At 44.9% G+C, this 18,213-nt stretch overlaps 1 protein-coding gene across 4 annotated transcripts in view; it reads left to right on the forward strand.

Moving 5' to 3' along the window:
* Positions 1–994: 994 nt before the first annotated feature.
* The window catches only part of Lrch1 (leucine rich repeats and calponin homology domain containing 1), a 211,796-nt gene continuing 194,577 nt past the window's right edge, over positions 995–18,213 (forward strand). For all 4 annotated transcript variants that reach the window (XM_045145360.1, XM_045145362.1, XM_045145359.1 and 1 more), the window contains exon 1: positions 995–1,395. In XM_045145360.1, coding sequence (XP_045001295.1) covers positions 1,116–1,395 — 280 coding nt within the window. In that variant the 5' untranslated portion in view covers positions 995–1,115. The remainder of the gene's footprint in view (positions 1,396–18,213) is intronic.

Below are 18,213 nucleotides of genomic sequence, written 5' to 3' on the forward strand. Positions count from 1 at the left end.
TTTTTTGTTATTTATTTGAGAGCGACAGAGAGAGAAAGAGAGACAGAGGGAGAGAACGGGTGTGCCATGGTTTCCAGCCACTGCAAACGAACTCCACACGCCTGCGCCCCTTGTGCATCTGGCTAACGTGGGTCCTGGGGAATTGAGCCTCGAGCCGGGGTCCTTGGGCTTCACAGGCAAGTGCTTAACTGCTAAGCTATCTCTCAGCCCAGGTCACTGGCTTTCTAATCTCTCAAGGTATCATCCAATTTGGAGCTCAGTCAGTGACAGCTAGGTCATCTCCTTCATATGATAATGATTTTTGTGCATCATGAAAAGCCACACTGCGAAGGGCCGGAACCTTAGAGTGTGTGTGCTGCGAATTCGAGTCCAGTGCTGCCTTTGCAAGTGGTATTTTAGGTGAGTTTCTCAAGATCAAGGGATGCGATGATTCCACTTGCGGGTTTCCTGAATTCAATGAGAATGCGTGTGGCTACCTAGACCCAGCTTTGCTCGATGTAAGCGCCCAAATGCGGGGGGTATCAGGGCTGCTGATCCCAGTGTGGAAAATCCGCCTTGGGAGGGGGACCGCGGGGTCAACACTCTCAGTGACCTCGTTGTATTTCCAGTCCTATCCACTGCTTCGCCGTGGTCTGCTCAGCCCTCTTCAACCTGAGGTGCCCATGGAGACCCCACAGGTTTAGCATCTGAGTCACCCAGACCAAGACTACCCAGTTCGAAGCCCCGGGGCTGAGCTAGGCGGGGCGGGGCCTGGGAGGCGGGGCGGGGCCTGGGAGGCGGGGCGGGGCCTGGGAGGCGGGGCGGGGCCTGGGAGGCGGGGCGGGGCCTGGGAGGCGGGGCGGGGCCTGGGAGGCGGGGCGGGGCCTGGGAGGCGGGGCGGGGCGGGAGCGGACTCACGCGCGCCGCCGCGCCGCCGCAGTGCTGGGTTTCCCCGGGAACAGGAAACCTTCCAGCCAGAGCTGCCGTTGCCGCCTCCCGCCGCCTCCTCCCGCGCTCCCGGCGTCTCTCTAAGGAGCTCGGTAGGGACGCGGCCCGAGCTGTCGCCGTCCGGCTCGGGGAGGCCTTGTCCCCCCCCCGCAGCAGCGGCGGGGCGGGGCGGGGGCCCCCGGGAGAAGATGGCGACGCTGGGAAGCGAACCCCAACCTTTCGTGCCTGCCATCTCGGTATCTAGCCTGCACCCACACCATCACCCTCACCACCACCACCACGGAGGAGCGGGAGCCGGCGGCGGCGGCGGCGGCGGCGGGGGGTTCAACCTGCCCTTGAACCGGGGTCTGGAGCGCGCGCTGGAGGAGGCGGCCAACTCCGGGGGCTTGAACCTCAGTGCCAGAAAATTAAAGGAGTTTCCCCGGACGCCAGCCCCGGGCCACGACCTCTCGGACACCGTTCAGGCAGGTGAGACAGGGCCGACGGTCGGCAGCTGGGTGTCGCGCCTTCCGGGACTCGGGGACCGGGCCCGTGCTCCTGCGGCCGCGCGCGGGAGAAGCGGGTTCTGCGCTCGGTGCCGCCGCGCCCGCGCCGGGCCGGTCCTGGAGCGCGGGCGGCCGCCTTGGCGCCGCACACCAGCTCGGGTCCTCCTTACGTTCTGGCGTCCCCCACCCTGGTGGGGAACCCAGACAAAGGTGGCCTTCCGGCCGGCACCCCGGGGCCGACGCCGTGCCACCTTCGCCCGCGGGTCGGGGCACCGCGCCGAGACCCTGGGAGGAGGTGCCCAGCCTTCCTTTTCTTGCGCCTGTGCCAGGAGAGAGCCGCCGCGATTGTCGCCAGGCCGCCTCGCCCGTGGCTTCGGAAGCGATCGACCGGCACCTCGTTGGTGCGCCGCTCGCCGCCCACGCAGCGTGGCTCCTGCCACCCCGGCCCCTGGTTCTCGGGAACCCGACCTTCCGGGGGCCCTGGAAGGGAAGCCTGGCGTAGTAAATGAAAAGTAATTAACGTGAGCCGGTTTTCCTGTGTGAGCTCGGCAGGTCGTAACTCGCGCCAGTGAGCAGCCAGCTTCTTCAAGTTATGTCATGTGTTGACACACTCTGAGACGTCTGCTTTCTCTTCGCCGGTGGAGGCGGGGGGAAGAGACCCGCAGACAGGAAGGAGGGTAGTGGAATGGGTTTGGCGTTTGGGATCCACACCGAACTGCCTAGGCTTTCGACCATCCGGTTCCGCTCTCGGGGACAGCCTGTATCCTGGCAAGCGCCCAGCAGTTCCCTGGGCAGCGAGCGCCCCGCTAGGGAGCCACTGCCCGGACCTGTCCACTGACTGTCATCTCCGGACAGAACGGCGGGCGGGCTCCAGAATCTTGGATTGCTGGACGCTCAGTTTAAGGTCTCCAGCTTCCTCTTACAAAGGAAGGCAAGGGGGTGGGGCCGAGGAGCCTGCCGAGGCTGCTGGAGGCCAGGTTTCCTGTTCGGTCCCCACTTCAGTAAACCTGTATCTGTCGGGGTCCCTAATGGATATATGGAGCTCTGAGTTCACTGGAGACCAGAGGCACTCTCTGGGGTCGTTAAACTGCGATATTTGGATTTAGAGAGAGAAACGGCAAGTAAAAGGGACTTTCCAGAATTGTGCTCTTGGCAGCTGGGAAAGCTTGACAGGACTTCATAGTAGAAATTATTCCAAGAATTGCCTGAATCATTAGCTCAAAAAACCCGTTATTAAATTCTACTTCCATGTTGCTATCGTGTGTACCGCGGTAATGGAATGGTTGTGTAGCACAGTGGAAGGTCGCAAGACACGACCAGGGGGCTCAGAGTTGTCCCTCTGTTTTACTTTGTGCATTTTTTTTTTTTTTAATGGGCATTGGGAAATTGAACTCAGGTCATTAGGCTGTGCAAGTAAGTGCCTTTAACTGCTGAGCCATCTCTTGAGCCCTGTTTTTCTACTTCACTATTACAGACTGATTGCCACAGTTAGGTAAAGTGGATGTGTCTGTGGTGTTGGTAGTTCTTTAACAAGAACGGTGCTTTACAAGTAGAAACCTCATCTTTCACTTTTGCTTTGTCTTTGGAGGTGGCGCACGCCTTTAATCCCAGCACTTGGGAGGTAGGAGAATCACTGTGAGTTCAAGGCAAGACTATATAGTGAATTCTAGGTCAGCCTGGGCTAGAGTGGGACCCTACCTCGGAAAAAAAAAAAAAAGTATTCCTGTTTGTCCTGCTTGCATATAGGCTAGCTTAGACTGGGGGGTTTGCAGGTTTTTAATTATGAATCTCACTTGCTCATATTTTAAGATAAAGAAGTTAAAAATTTTTTTAAATTTAAAATTAAGAAGTTTTATGTTAATTCCTCTGCCTGAAAATATTTTGGGGGCGAAAATGATGTCAGCTAAGTTTGTAGGAACTTAAAACACTGTAATAAAGAGCATAAAAAGTTCAATGTGGCAGTTATTTTACACAAAATTTGAATACCCAAATGCATTAAACATTTGCTTCTGCAGAACTCTGACCCAGGTCCAAGCTGATTACCAACCACACTCAGGCTGGGAGATGCTTAGTGGTTAAAAGCACTTGCTCCCCAAGCCTGATAATCAGAGTTTGGATCCCCAGGATTCATAAAATAGTCGTGTAATCTTAACACATCAGTGTAATGGGAGGTGGAGTCCGGAGAGTCTGGAAGCATATAGGCAGCTAGTCTAGCCTCACAGTGGGAAGCAACAAGAACACATGCTTCTTAAATGAGGAGGATGGTATGGATGGACACCTTGAAGTTGTTCTCTATAATGTCCACACTCAGGTTGTAGCACATGTGCGCACACGCGTGCACATACACACACACACACACACACCCTTACAACCTTCCCCCATATGTCTTCTTCCCTTTGTTCTAAAGACACATCTAGACCAGGCAGGGTGGCTTGCACTTGTGGTTCCAGCACTCAGGAGGTTGAGATGCCGTGAACAAGTTTGAGGCCAACATTGGTTTCATAGTGAGTTTGAGGCCAGCTTGTCTTACAGAGTGAGACACTATCGCATTCCTGCCCATTATTTCTTATTTAGAAAAGCAAGCAAAATAAAGCGACGGTCTGAAAAGACATTCAGTGGGCAATGTTAATGTCTCTCACACATGAAGAGTTGTAGGAGAGTTGTTGAGAGTTTGGTAGTAATATATGTGATGAGAAGTGGTTTTGAGGCTGGGATGATGACTCAGTGGGTAAAATACTTGCTATGCAGATAAGAGGACCCAAGTTTGTATCTCCTTCACACATTTAAACTGCCAGCATAGTGGTATGCATCTGTAATTCCAGAGGCAGGTAGGGCTTGCTGGCTGGCTAGTCTAATCGAACTGGTGAGCTCTGGGTTCCGCGAGGCACTCTCTCAAAAGAATGATGCGGAGCATAAATGAGGAAGACACCTTACTTTGATTCCTCACCTCCACATGCAGCTGCACAAGTAAACAGGCATGCATACTTGTATGTATATGCACATATACAAGATTGTGGCTTTTCTTGGGCTCATATTAGTTCACAGATTACCTTAATATCAGGATGGCATATGATGATCTCTTAAAGATCTTTTTGTAAATTCTGCAAAAGCAGGCTATTTGATTTTTGCCTTGTAGAAAGTAACTTTTCTGGGAGCCACCTCTGTAGAACTGTACTCTTGGACAATGTAGCGTATCTGAATAGAATTAAAAACTGAGATCTCATGGAAAATGCTAATAAAAATTAAAAAAAAAAAACAAAAACCTGAGATCATCCCAGAAACCCAGAGACTCTGAGCTACTCAGGAGCTCTGTTATGCAAATGCATGTTCATTATTCACAGGAAAAACTCTCAAGCTCTCATTTTGAGGCTGTAGCTCAGTCAAAGTAACTTGTGAAAGTGTAGTCTCAAAAGTAGGTGAGAAGGTGAAGGGGGCAGTGCCCCAAAGGACCAAACAGAAGAGTTGATTAGCTCTGGTGTGGGCACATGTGCCTACTTGCTGCATGCTGAGAGCTTTGCACAGGCGTGCACAGTCGGCTCCTTAGTACAGATGGGGAGCCTGGCCTGTAGAGAACCAGGTACTGTGCTCAGATTATACCCCTCCTTAGACAAGAGCCAGTGATTTGGATCCTGGTGGCCTATCCTTATTGTTCACGTTTTGATCATCTCCTGCTCGGCAGAGGGTGGGGTGGAGAGGTGCAGAATCTGAGAGGCTTCCTGGAGCATTCTAACAGCATTCACTCATAAGTGGCATCTACGAGCTCCACTCTGCACTCTAGGATACAGTATTGACCCAAAAAGAATTCCAGCCCCTCTTCCTAAGACATTTACACTCAAGTTGGAGAGAGGCAGGTGGAGATAAGTTAAGACATTGATTTTGCAGGCTGAATGGGAGGAGTTTTGGGATCCACTTGATAGTACACATGAATGATGGTCACTCATAATATGAACACTAATGGTGACCAGTAATATGTATAAACTAAAGTGCATGGTTGAGCGTGATGCACAGTAGACAAATAAGCACCTCTGTTCTACTGCTGACGTAAGTGGAGAAGGTCAAAAGGTCAATTTTAGGACTCAAGTAAAGTGGATTAAAAAGGGACTAAGAGAAGAAATCTAAGACTGATTGTATGAGGTTCTAGAAAGTAGAAAGAAACCCTTACATGTGACCTTGAGAGCACCCTTTGAAAGTTAATGTTGTTTAGAGAGGCTTACTGTGCATACCTGTAAATCTCAGGACATGTGAGGTGGAAGGCAAGAGAATCAAGAGTTCAAGGTCATCTTTTGATATAGTGAATTTTAAGGCATCCTAGGGTACACGAGACCCTAGCTGTGATGAGTGTGTCATTATTAGTATCTTACTGGGCTGGTTGTAAGCAGGAAAGGCTAGATGGTAAATAAAGACCTTGTGTAGATAGGAATATAACAGTGTGGCATTAAGTACTCATTGGGGCTAGTGGTGCAGGCCTGTAATCTGAGCTACTCAAGAGGCTAAGGCAGAAGACACGCAGGTTCAAGGCCTGTCTAGACTACTAAGCGAGCTTAAGACCAGTCTGGACAACTTAGATCCTGTCTCAAAATAGAAAGTAAAACAGGGTAGGGATGTATGTAACTCAGTGGTAGAACATTTGCCTAGAATGTGTGAAACCCTAGATTCAGTCTCCCAATACAGCAAAACACATGCCTCTTCCTCAAACAACACTGAATGTGTGTGTGTCTTCTTGTGGTGCTAGAGACCAGGCCTAGGGCCTGTTGCATGATAGATAAGCAAGTGCTCTACCACTGTGCTACATGCATTCCCAGGTCTGAGTGTGTTTTCCATAGCTGCAAAGTGTATACATGAAAAGTGAAGTAAAAGTCCCAGAAAGCCACTGGAGTGAGGCGGGTAAAAGTGAGGCTGTAGATAGCATTGATAGAATTCAAAGGAAATAGTCATTTATGTGAGTGTTTAGGGAAAGGTTTGGTCAGGGTTTGCAGCATGGGTGGGGTTTAGGTATATACGTCCCCATGAGCACTCTGGGATTGGAAAGATAAAACCAGGGTGTAGAGGGACAATTTGCCACTAAGATTCTATTACCCAATTCTGTTGAAAAAGAAGAGAAGGGCTTAAACCTGTCCTGTAGCCATGTCCTCCCACCCTGCTCCCACCTTACAATTGGGTAACAGAACACAGGGTTTTTGTGACCTCTTGTTTAAGGACTCTGGGAAAGACTGAGGCCTGGGATTGTCAGCCTGTGGGCTTGACCTAGCTCTCTTCAGTGTCCCTGAAGATTCTAAGGCTTCTCAGTGAGATTTGTGGGCAGCGTTATTTGCCCAAGGCTAACTTCCCCTTTCCCATCCTCTAGCTGCAGTCAGTCCTTGGATGTAAGTACTCTTTTGCCATTGGGATTCACACAGGACTTGATAGAGACACCTATTTTTTAAACATTTTTTTTTCTAAAAGAGGGAGAGAGAGGGAGAGGGAGAGGGAGAGGGAGAAGGGAGAAGAGAGAAGGGAGAGGGAGAAGGAATATGAATGAATATGAGAATTGGCATGCCAGGGCCTCAGACACTGAAATCCAACTCAAAACTCTTGTTCCACCTGGTGGGCATGTGTGACCTTGTGTTTGCCTCACCTTTGTGCATCTGGCTTATGTGGGATCTAGAGAGAGCTCAAACGTGGGTCCTTTGGCTTCACAGGCAAACGTCTTAACCGCTGAGCCATCTCTCCAGCTCAAGACACTGGGATGGTGTGCTCTGTTCCATAGTTTGCACCATGGGACATTTTGTTATTACTAAATATAATTAAACATTTGAATGCACATATATTTTCTTAAAACTTGTGTTCTTTTATAGATCCATTGAGTTTAAAGTATGTTTCTGTTATTGATTTGTTAGTTATTGAGGAAGCCATCAGTTGCCCTTACTATTACATGAATGTGTTTTGTTTCTTCATTCTGTGTTTTCTTTTCGTTTGTTTCTCTCAAGGCAGGGTCTCATTCTAGCTCAGGCTGACCTGGAACATACTCTATAGCCCAGGCTGCCCCCGAACTCACAGAAATCCTCTTAACCTTAGCCTTCCAAACGCTGGGACTTAAGGTGTATACCATCACGCCTCGCTCATTTTATGTGTTCTGATGCTCATCCCTTCATACTTGATTAGTTATATTCTTTTCCTTGGCTATTAGTATTTTTCTTCTGTTGATGACTTGTAAGGTGTGGAAGACTTCTATGAAGGAAGCATTTAGAAGCACTGTGGTTCAGTAAGAATGGCTCTGCATCAGATCTAGATGTGCTCCTCTCCATGGTAAGCTGAGCATTCTGTACCAGCAGGTGTGCTGTTCTCATTGTTTGCATTATAGGCTGCTTTATTGAAAAGGTGAGACCATATAAATCATGCTTCTAGAATAGCAGCATGCAATTATAGGGCAGGAAGCCAGTTTACAAAATGAACAGCCAAAGGTTTGGCCTTCATATTGAACTGACTCTCCTGCAGAGTTTGTCAGGTTAGTAATGTCTTATTTAATTTTTCTGGGTGTACATTAGGCCAAAAATTGAAACAAACTAACCCTTAAACAATTTTTAAGATATTTTATTTTTAAAGATATTTTATTTTTTATTTATTTGAGAGAGATGGAGAAAGAGAGAATATGAATATGGGCATGGCAGGGCCTTTAGCTACTGCAGATGAGCTCCATATGCATGTACCACCTTGTGCATATGGCTTTATATGGGTACTAAGGAATTGAACCCTGGTCCTTTGACTTTGCAGGCAAGTGTTTTAACCACTAAGCCATTTCTTCAGCCCCAGAATATTCTGTTATTTGTTTATTTACATGAGAGAGAGAGAGAGAGAGAGGGAGAGAAAGAATGAATGAATGAATAAATAAATATGCATGGGCATGCCAGGGCCTCAAGCTGCTGCAAACTCCAGATGCATACACCACCTTGTGCATTTGGCTTTACAAGTAGAGAAGCAAGCCTGGGTCCTTTGGCTTTGCAGGTTAAGTACCTTAACCACCAAGCCATTTTTCCAACCCCAATTTTTAATTTCAATTACCATCTAAGAATTTTTCTGGGTTGCTGAAGCAAACCAAAATTTTCCATGCTGTGGGTCAGTACTTCTGTGGCATCAACATTTAAAGGATAGATAGATACCTTCTGAAGTCCATTTCTTTTCCTTACTTTCCTGGTGTGTATAGACTTCTATTATGTGTTGTTGTTTAACTTCATCATTGCTTGTTTTAACCCAAGTTGTGGGCCTTCCTATTCCCACTGTGTCCTCTGTGTACCTTCTTATTATCCCCACTCATGTTTTCTATATGGAGTTGTTTTTTAGACACGTAAGCAAGCTAAATAGTATTTACGTATTGTTTCTGTCCATGGTCACCTCCCACAGCTAGTATGCTTTTGCAGAGATTGAGTGATGCTAACTTTATTGAAGTTGGGAATGGGTGCATCTGTCAAGACATGTCACTTGAGCTATTTAGAACTTTGTGTTGTTTTTTGGAAGATTCAACTTCAGCATTAGACAGACAGTAGGTAAACCTAGCCTGGGGTTCTCTTCTGGTCCTGTTAGATGTTAAAATTAAGTGACTTGGTGTTAATTGCAGTGGACATTTCAAATTATAAAGTCATAATCTTCCATAAAAAATTTAAGAGCCCAGGCGTGGTGGCTCACACTTGTAATCCCAACATATAAGAGATTGAGGCAGGAGGATAGTGAGTTTCAAGCCAGTCTCAAAAGCAAAAACAATGTTGTAAGACATCAAACCCAGTGATAGTAATGAAGCTGATGTCTTTATTTCTGCAAAGTTCAGAGGAAGACTAGCTTCTATCCATCGCCGCTATTCTGTTGCATCAAAGCTTTTTCTTTGCCTCAGAACTGTGCTGTGATACTTTTTTTTTATGTATATTATGGGAATTATTTAACAAAACAGCAACAAAGTGCTGGAGAGATGGCTTAGCAGTTAAGGCACTTGCCTGTGAAGCCTAAGGACCCATGTTCAACTCCCCAGGTCCTATGTAAGCCGGATGCACAAGGTGATGCATGTGCAAGGCCACTCATGTGCACAAGGATGCACGTCTGGAAAAAAAAAAAGCAACAAAAATATTGCAATGAAGAGAGAAAGCCAGAATACTAAGTAAGACTTAGTTTTGGAATACAGCTATGAAAATAGATTGAGGCATTAATTATGGCTTATTTTCCTTCCTTATAACTTAAGAATGCAATGATATTGTTTCCACATACCATAGTGAGAAATACTACATTTGGAAACCACTGTTCTCTTAAAGTAACTAAAAAATAAAATGAATGAAATTGCCTATATGAACAAGAAGTTGACAAATTGTGAGATTTTGGCTTCTCTTGCTGATTCCAGCAGGGTAAGAGGAGAGATGAATTCTGTGTATGTTTGTAGTTTTTTGTTTTCCATTAGAATAGTGCTTTGTTGGATAAATTTAATTCACAGAAAAATAGACTTTAATCTACAGCAAATGAGACATTATACAGCAGATAGCAATTTTCATAATTTTCCATAGTGATGTAAAGGTTTCTGCTAAATGACAAAAGAAGCTATAAATTTATACTCAAAAATATAGTACTCTCTCAAAACATGACATGATTATTCACAATGCTAACACAATGACTAAGAACCAGTCTCTCTCTCATCAGGTTCAGTTTAACAGTAATGAAAAATGCAAAATCTAATAAGTTCATAGTTCTCTGCCCAACTAGCATCCTCCTAAAGCGGGGTAAATAAGGAAGGTAGAGATAGGAGAGCAAAACAAAAACAAACAGATGAGTCAGACAGTAACAATTTTTTTTTTTTTTTGGATAGGGTCTTTCTGTGTAGCCCAGGGCTTCCTAGTGCTGGAATTTTTTTTTTTTTTTCTTTTCTTACTTAGAAATTGTTGCTCCTTTATCAGTGTGGTTCTCCTGCTGAGGCAAACATGTCTGACTTACCTCTCACAGATCATGTGTAAGCAATGAAGAATAGGTTATCTGATGGTGGTATTTTCCCCACTGCTTGTCTGTCCCCCCCCCCCCACCTGTCAGGTTTTCCTTACTCCCTTTTGCTGGAGGGGGACCTAAAGAGAGCAGGAGATGAAACAGGGCCCGAGTCCTGCACTGGGGTTCCTACTTTTCTTCTATTTCTTCTTCATTCTTCTCTGTGAATGGGCAGGAAGAGGTGCTCATCTTAGCTTCTCTAGTCCTCTGTCTTCCCATGTGGTCATGCTTTTGATCCCTGCACTGTAGAAATACACTTTTTCTACATGATGTGTTCCTCTGGGATTTTTCCCCATTTTTGATTTATCTGCTGCACAGTGTGAAGGTGTCATACAGCATCCATCTGCCTGAGCTGGTGCTGGTTCAGGAATTAGCTGAGTTCTGATTGCTCCCCCTGTATCTCTGCAGGCATCAGCTGTACTTCAAAGACAGTGCCATCCACAAAGCCTGCCTTGCCTTCCCCAGGTTGTCTTCATTTTGCTTTTCTAAGTCATTATCTCACATTCCCTGTCCTCACAGCCTGGTGGGGTTCTGTGTACCCACTCACATTACATTGTTCCCAGCCTGCTCTAACCAAGTGCCTGCTTCTTCTTGCACATCTCAGCATTGAATTATACAGAGCCTTGTGCATGTGTGTTTTAATGCCTTCTTCTTTTTCCATAGTGGGCTTCCCTTACCTGTGGTTTTGCTTCCATGGTTTTAGTTACTTCTGATCAACAGTACTCAAAAAATATTAAATGGGCAATTCCAGAAATAAGTTTCAAGTTTTTAAAATTTTTTTATTGGGGATTTTAATATCTGAACTTATTTTATAATCTGATAATATTTTCATCACGTTATCCTCTATTGTCCCCTCTTCCCTCAACACATTCCATTGAGGACTCTGTCTATCATCCCCATGGTCTGTATGCTACCCACCCATTAGTCATTATCATAGGTATGAGTTATAGGAAGAAGCCTGGTAGATGTAGGGTTTGGTACTAGCTATTCTTTCTGCCACCCACCAGGGTTCTTGGGATTGCACAGAAGGAAACTGCTGCACTTTGCCCAGCTGGTCCTTCCTCACAGTCTGGCCAGAGACTTTCCTGATGCTTGTGTGTGCCTTCATGGTCTTGCACAGGAGGGAGACAACCACCTATGCCCCATCTCCTCTTTCCTTTTCTTAGACTCTGCACTGTTTTCTTTTTCTTTTTTTGAGGTAGGGTCTCATTCTAGCCAAGGCTGACCTGGAACTCACTTTGTAGTTTCATACTGGCCTTGAACTCACAGCAGTCCTCTGAGCTCAGCCTCCCAAGTGCTGGGATTAAAGGCTACCATGCCTGGCCTACTCTGTACATTTTATTCATTTTCCTGGATTTTCCAGGAAGCCATTCCCTTCACAGGCATATTTAGTTGGTCTGTTGTCATTTTGCTAGCATTGTCCTCATTTTTTTTTTTTTTTTTTTTTTGTTTTTTTGAGGTAGGGTCTCACTCTAGCTCAGGCTGACCTGGAATTCACTATGGAGTCTCAGGGTGGCCTCGAACTCACGGTGATCCTCCTACCTTTGCCTCCTGAGTACTGGGATTAAAGGTGTGCGCCACCACTGTCCTCATTTTTTTATCCAGTCTGTTTTACTTGAAGCATTACCTATGGCATTAGTTTGTTAGGACTGCTACAACAAAATGGACTCAACAGCTGGAACAACAAAAATTATTTATTACAGTTCTGGAGACTAACAGTCCAAGATCACCATATTGACAGGTTTGTGGATGTGTGTCCCCCAAATTTTCATGTGCAGAAAGCTTGATCCACACCATAGCCATTGGTGAGTAAGACAAGCTTTGTCCCTAGCTTCCTGGAAGGCAATATTAAAGTCAGTTTCTCTAGGCAGAGAAGAAACAGTGGCTACCAGCTACATCAGGGAGACTAAGAAGGTGGTCTGAGCTGATGAGGTCCATCTACTATTTTCATGGAGTCCATTACCTCCAGGATCACTGTATTTGGAGAGTGGACCTTTAAAGAAGTTATATTACATTATATGGATGAATCCTAATCCAGTCTGGTCAGTGTCTTTATCCTTGTTGATATGCTATTGGTGGGAATGTAAATTAGTGTAACTGTTAAGGAAATAAGTGTGGAGGTTCCTCAGAAAACAAAAACTACAACTGCCATGTGATACGGCTGCCCTGGAGTGAGTCCATGTCTGCACATGATAGGTACTTGCACACCTATTCACTGTAGCTCTGCTCACAACAGCATGCATCAATAGTTGGAGCTTTTAGGAAGAATAAAATTAGTCATTTGTATGAAAACGAATGGAACTGGAGAAATAAGTCAGCCTCAGCAAGACAAGTATTACCTGTTTTCTCTTATATCCAAAATATAGACTTTACGATGGAAAGGGGCTTGAAAGTAGAAGGATAGAGGGCAGTGGGGGACTGAATTAGATCATAATATACATGCCTGAAAATATCATCATGAAACCCATCCTTTTGTACACTAATAAAAGAGAAAAAAGAAAGCATCAAAGAAAAACTAATCAGTATTACTTGAGCTCCTATTGTATATAAGGAGATATGGGTGATTAAAAAATAGAGATGTAGTTTTACTTACTTCATAGACTTGGGCAAAGAGAAAAGAAATGATACATTTGAAAGTACTTTGCACATATCAGTATTTTCCTTAACAAAAGTACCATTTTTCAGATAAGTCTTTAAGTCTTAGCCAGAGGGCTTTCATCAGTATAACTCAGTGGTTAAAAATTGGGTCTCTTTAGCTTCAAAGATCTGAGTCCAAATCTTACCTTTGTTCTTTATAATCCTTCACATTGTCCACATAAGTCCTGAGCAATAATGATGACATGTCCCCAGTAGGGTTACTGGGAGGACAGTGGTTATAACAACAATTAACATTACCAAGCTCCTTTTTGGTGCATACTATTGCTTGAATAGATTTAATGCTTACCAAGTGTTCTGTTTTAACCATGTGTTGTGGCTTGAATGTGAAATGTCTTGTATGAGCTCATGTGTTTGAGCATTTGGTTCCAAGCTGGGGGAGATCTTCAGGTTTTATAACCCGCTCCACTTCTATTCTTGCTCTTTTTCCTGACTGCAGATACTGGGTGACCAGCTGCCTCCCACTCCTGCCACCATGCCATCACTGCTATTATGGATTGTACCCTCTCAAACTGTGAGCCAAATAAAACCCTTCCTCCCTTACATCGCTTCTTGCCAGGCATTGCTCACAACAACAAGAAAGGTAGTAACTAACACACCGTAGCAGAGACTCAGTACTCCTAGCCATGCCTTTCCATCAATTCCTGAAGAGGGAATTGAACCTAGCAAACATCTTTTGGGATTTCCCCATCATTTAGCTGCTGAGGACACAGAGGAGACCTAAAGAGTTGATTCACTTGACCAAGGTCACATAGAGGGCAGTTATGTGCCTAAACCAAGGTACCGTCTCACAGTCCCATGTTAAAGGGTTGTTTCTATGGAGCCAGGAGGTTAAGTTGGGATGGAGGAAAGAGTTTTGTTCCACTGTACATTTCTTAGGTTACAATCACCCAAAACAACCTTGCGGCCAGCCTGCAGTGGAAGAAAAGAGGCTGTGAAGTCTTTAATCACATCTGGTCCTAAGCTGGGGAGAATGATGTAAGACCAGCAGTAGTTTTGGATTAAACATGTTAGTTCAGGATTTTCCTGCCTGTGGTTTAGGGGGCATGCATGGGCCTCTTGTAAATTGGATTCCAAGCATTAAACAGCTTTGTGGGGCAGCCCCAAACTCATAAACTGCAAGCTACGAAGGTCTTTCATTGCAACCTTTGTAATTTAGAACTTGGAAGACATTTTCCGTTGGAAACACTATAGTGACTGATGGTTTGGTTCTCTTGCCAACCCAGGAAGGCCTGTTTCATCCTAGCAGATGCAGGCCCTTAGGTTAATGGTGGTCTTGTGTTGCTCTGTGTTTTTTCATTACTGATCTCACTATGTAGCCCAGGCTGACCTCAAACCTGCTTTCTTCTCAAGTGCTATGTGCTACCATGCCTTGTCTGTACCTAGTTTTTAATGTCTTATATGCTGTCTTTCAAATGATTCATTTTAGAATCGAAGGTAAGCTATTGCATGCTTCTAAGTTCAGGTTTGTAATTTGCTAAATGCCAAAGTAGGGGCTGGAGAGATTGCTCAGTGGTTAAAGGCACTTGCTTGCAAAGTCTGATGGTCTGGGTTTGGCTCCCCAATAACCATGTAAAACCAGATGCACAAAGTAGTACATGTATCTGGAATTAATTTGCAGTGGCAGTAGGCCCTGGAATGCCCATTTTTCTCTTTTTGAAAATAAGTAAATAAAAAAATAAAAACAAAATGAAGTGCTCTTTCCAGCCTGACTGCTTATGTTGACTCACGCTGTTCCAGCAGGCTTGGCTCAGGTTGTGTGAGTAACATAGCTGTGCTTTGTCCTGGGTTCCTTGGGGCCACATGGCATAGTGTTCTTCAATCAAGCCAGAAGTTGGAAGTTGTCAGCATATCACTGGCACAGTGCTAGAGAGCTCATAGCTGCTGGGGCTTTGCTCTGCTCCAGAGGGCATGGCTGGACTTCATGCCCTCAATTTCTCATCAAAAAATGGGCCATGGTGACCCTAGGATTATTGTGAGAAGTCAATGTGTGAGTATATGTAGATATTTTGGTCAATGCTTGACACTGATTTGCCATTATAAGTCACCATGTCCTTAGAAAATAATAAGTAAAACACAGAAGGGTTAACATTCATGAAGTATTGTGGCATCATTAATAAAACAATCTCAGTATCCAGGCAGATTGTGTGTGTGTGTGTTTGCCATGTGTGTGTATTTCTCCTGGTAGTTTTGGGAAGTTGGATATGCAGGCAATATTTATTATTCCACACACGATGGGGGAGGTAGGACTGGACAAAGTTTCCTTGGGTTATGCTGTTAGCCTGGTGGAGTCAGGACCACTTCTGAGCTTTCGTGAGTTTTACATTCATTCCTTGGTTTGGCAGTATTTAGGCCTAACTTGACTTTTACTAGGACAAAGAAATCCTGAGGGAAGCAAGTCTAATAGAAAAAATGAGTTTGGGGTTCTGGTGTAAGATGAGGGTAGAATACTTAGGCTGAGTGATATATTCAGTGGCAGGGGACTTTGGCCAGCTCTTGTTCTGTCCTAGGGACTGGCGTTAGGAAGGAGGGTAGTGGGGTCTCAGGAGCACATGGATATATCTTTCCATTTCTGTACGTGTTCAACCACTGATACAGAAACTCTTCAGATTGAAAGGAAAGAAAAGAAATGGATCATATGTTCATGCTCTCAAAGACAATCTGTGACATTATTTATGTCCTTGGCAGTGCCTACAAAAATGCACATCAAAGGCTGCTTCTGTGAGGAGCAAGAACATGTTCACAAGGAGACAGGAGTTCCAGAGTCACTATAAAGATTCCAGCCTACCTTACTGTTTTATTGCTATTTGGCCTTTATGTTGAATGTTGACCAGTAGTAACTTCACTGAAAACCCTGAAGATGTTATTAAGGAAAGGAGCACTATTTGTTAAGCAAGATTACACGTGGAGTCCAGGGTCCATGGGCCTGATTCTCATTTGGTTCCCAGATCAACCTTGGGAAGAGATTTGACTATGTTGTGAGCTAGTAAAGATGGGCCCAGGCTGGAACCTCTGCTCTTGAAGAAGCCCTAGCACATCCTTGTTTATCACAGGCTATTCAGAGCTACAGGCACAGACCAGAGAAGGAGAATTGGGACTTGGCAGTGTGACAGATGGTCCTTTGGTAGCAGAGATGTTGGGAGTCCATTTCTGAATATGACCCCAGTTCCTGACAAATCCAGGTCATGCCACAGGAATTCCAGCTAGAAGCCTTCCCTGTATTTAATGGCCAGCTGTTAGTTCTACTCCTAACAGTTGTGTGTGAAAGTAAATAACTTGTAGCTTAAGGAATCTGTTTTAAAAATGTATTTATACATGAGGGGGTTTAGTTTGGTTATAAACTTTTCTTATTAGACTTTGTAATTTATAACTTTACTGAATAGTTTATTGACATTTTGCTAGATTTTTTTCTCTCCAGTGAGAAATGGGCAAGTATCACTTGGGTAAAGGATAAAGAGGTTTACTTTCTAGAATATTCTTTTTGTCATACAAGTGCTTGATTTCTAAAAGTTGTTGTGTGAGGTAAACAAGGATCATTGATTTGATTTCAAAAAGTGGATCTTAATTAGTGCATTAATTGTTGCAGTTAAAAGCTGATAAATATGTAGCCAGATGTAGCAGTGTAGGTCCATAATCCCACCTAGTCAAGAAGCTGAGACAGGAAGGTTGCATGTTCAAGGCCCACCTTTACTACAGAGTGAGTTCAAGGGCAGCCTCGGGAACTTAATGAGATCCTATCCGAAATAAAAAGTGAAAGGACCCAGGTTCAATTCCTCAGGACCTACATTAGCCAGCTGCACAAGAGGGTGCATGCGTTTGGAGTTTGTTTGCAGTGGCTGGAGGCCCTGGCACACCCATAGTCTCTCTCTCTCTCTGTCTCTCCCTCTCTCTGTCAAATAAATAAATAAATAAATTTTTTAAAAGTGAAATGGAGGGTGTTGCAGTCAGGCTCACATTGCTGGTAGAAATCACCCAACCAAGAGCAGCTTGTGGGAAAAGAGGTTTATTTTGGCTTATAGGCTCAAGGGGAAGCTCCACAATGGCAAGGGAAAACGATGGCATGAGCAGAGGGTGAACATCACCCCCTGGCCCACATAAGGTGAACAACAGGAACAGGAGAGTGTGCCAAACACTGGCAAGGGGAAGCTGGCTATAACACCCATAAGCCCACCCCTTACAATACACTGCCTCCTGGAGGTGTTAATTCCCAAATCTCCATCAGCTGGGAACCTAGTATTCAGAAGACCTAAGTTTATGAGGGACACCTGAATCAAATCACTACATTCCACCCCTGGCTCCCATAAACTGATAACCATACATGATGTAAAATGCAATGCATTCATCCAACTTTAAAAGTCCCCATAGTTTTGATCAATTCCAATGATGTTTAAACATCCCCATAAGTCCAAGAGCTTTTAACTGGGCCATAATACCAAAAAATCCACCCCCAGCCCCATAATGGCCCAGAATAAACATTAACACTGCAAAAGATGGCATTGGGTATAGCGAAGAAATATTCAGCCAATACTAGATTTAAAACAAGGGCAAACATCAACCTCTTAGCTTCAAGTCCAACAACTCTAGCCAATGACAAATCTCCAAGTCTGACAATTCTAACCAGCAGCAAGTTTCTGGAATTCCAATTCTGCCCCTCCAGCTAGGCTATTCACAGTCCCGGAAAACTTCATCAGGGCCAGCAGCTTTCCTTAGCAGCCATCTCCTGTTCCCAGCATCTCCAGTGTGTTTCTATAGCAATCCATGGTTCATCCTCATGGCCCCATGGGGTCTCCATGCAGGCATCCAGGAAACCTCCTTCACACTACCCATGGCCATTTCCAGAACACAAGACTGTGTTGCAAACTCAATGACCCTTCCTTTCCTGCATTTCTTATTCTTCACAATATTAGGTGGGATGCCAGTTTGTTAATCTAGTGGGGAATAATGCAGACTTTGAAGATTCGGATACTTCTTGAGCACTCAGGCCCCTTCAAAAGAGTCTACATTCTTCCTGTTGCCCCAGTGCAGGCTAGCTAGCCCAATCTCAAAGTTCATAATCTCTCAAACAGTTTGCAGCTGAATGGGCATCAGTTTAGGCCAAAGACTTCATTTTTTCTGTGTCATATTCCTCTGCTCACACTAGTCCATTTCTATGCAGTAC

The sequence above is a fragment of the Jaculus jaculus genome, chromosome 3 (assembly GCF_020740685.1).
Source record: "Jaculus jaculus isolate mJacJac1 chromosome 3, mJacJac1.mat.Y.cur, whole genome shotgun sequence".
NCBI classification, from domain to species: domain Eukaryota; kingdom Metazoa; phylum Chordata; class Mammalia; order Rodentia; family Dipodidae; genus Jaculus; species Jaculus jaculus.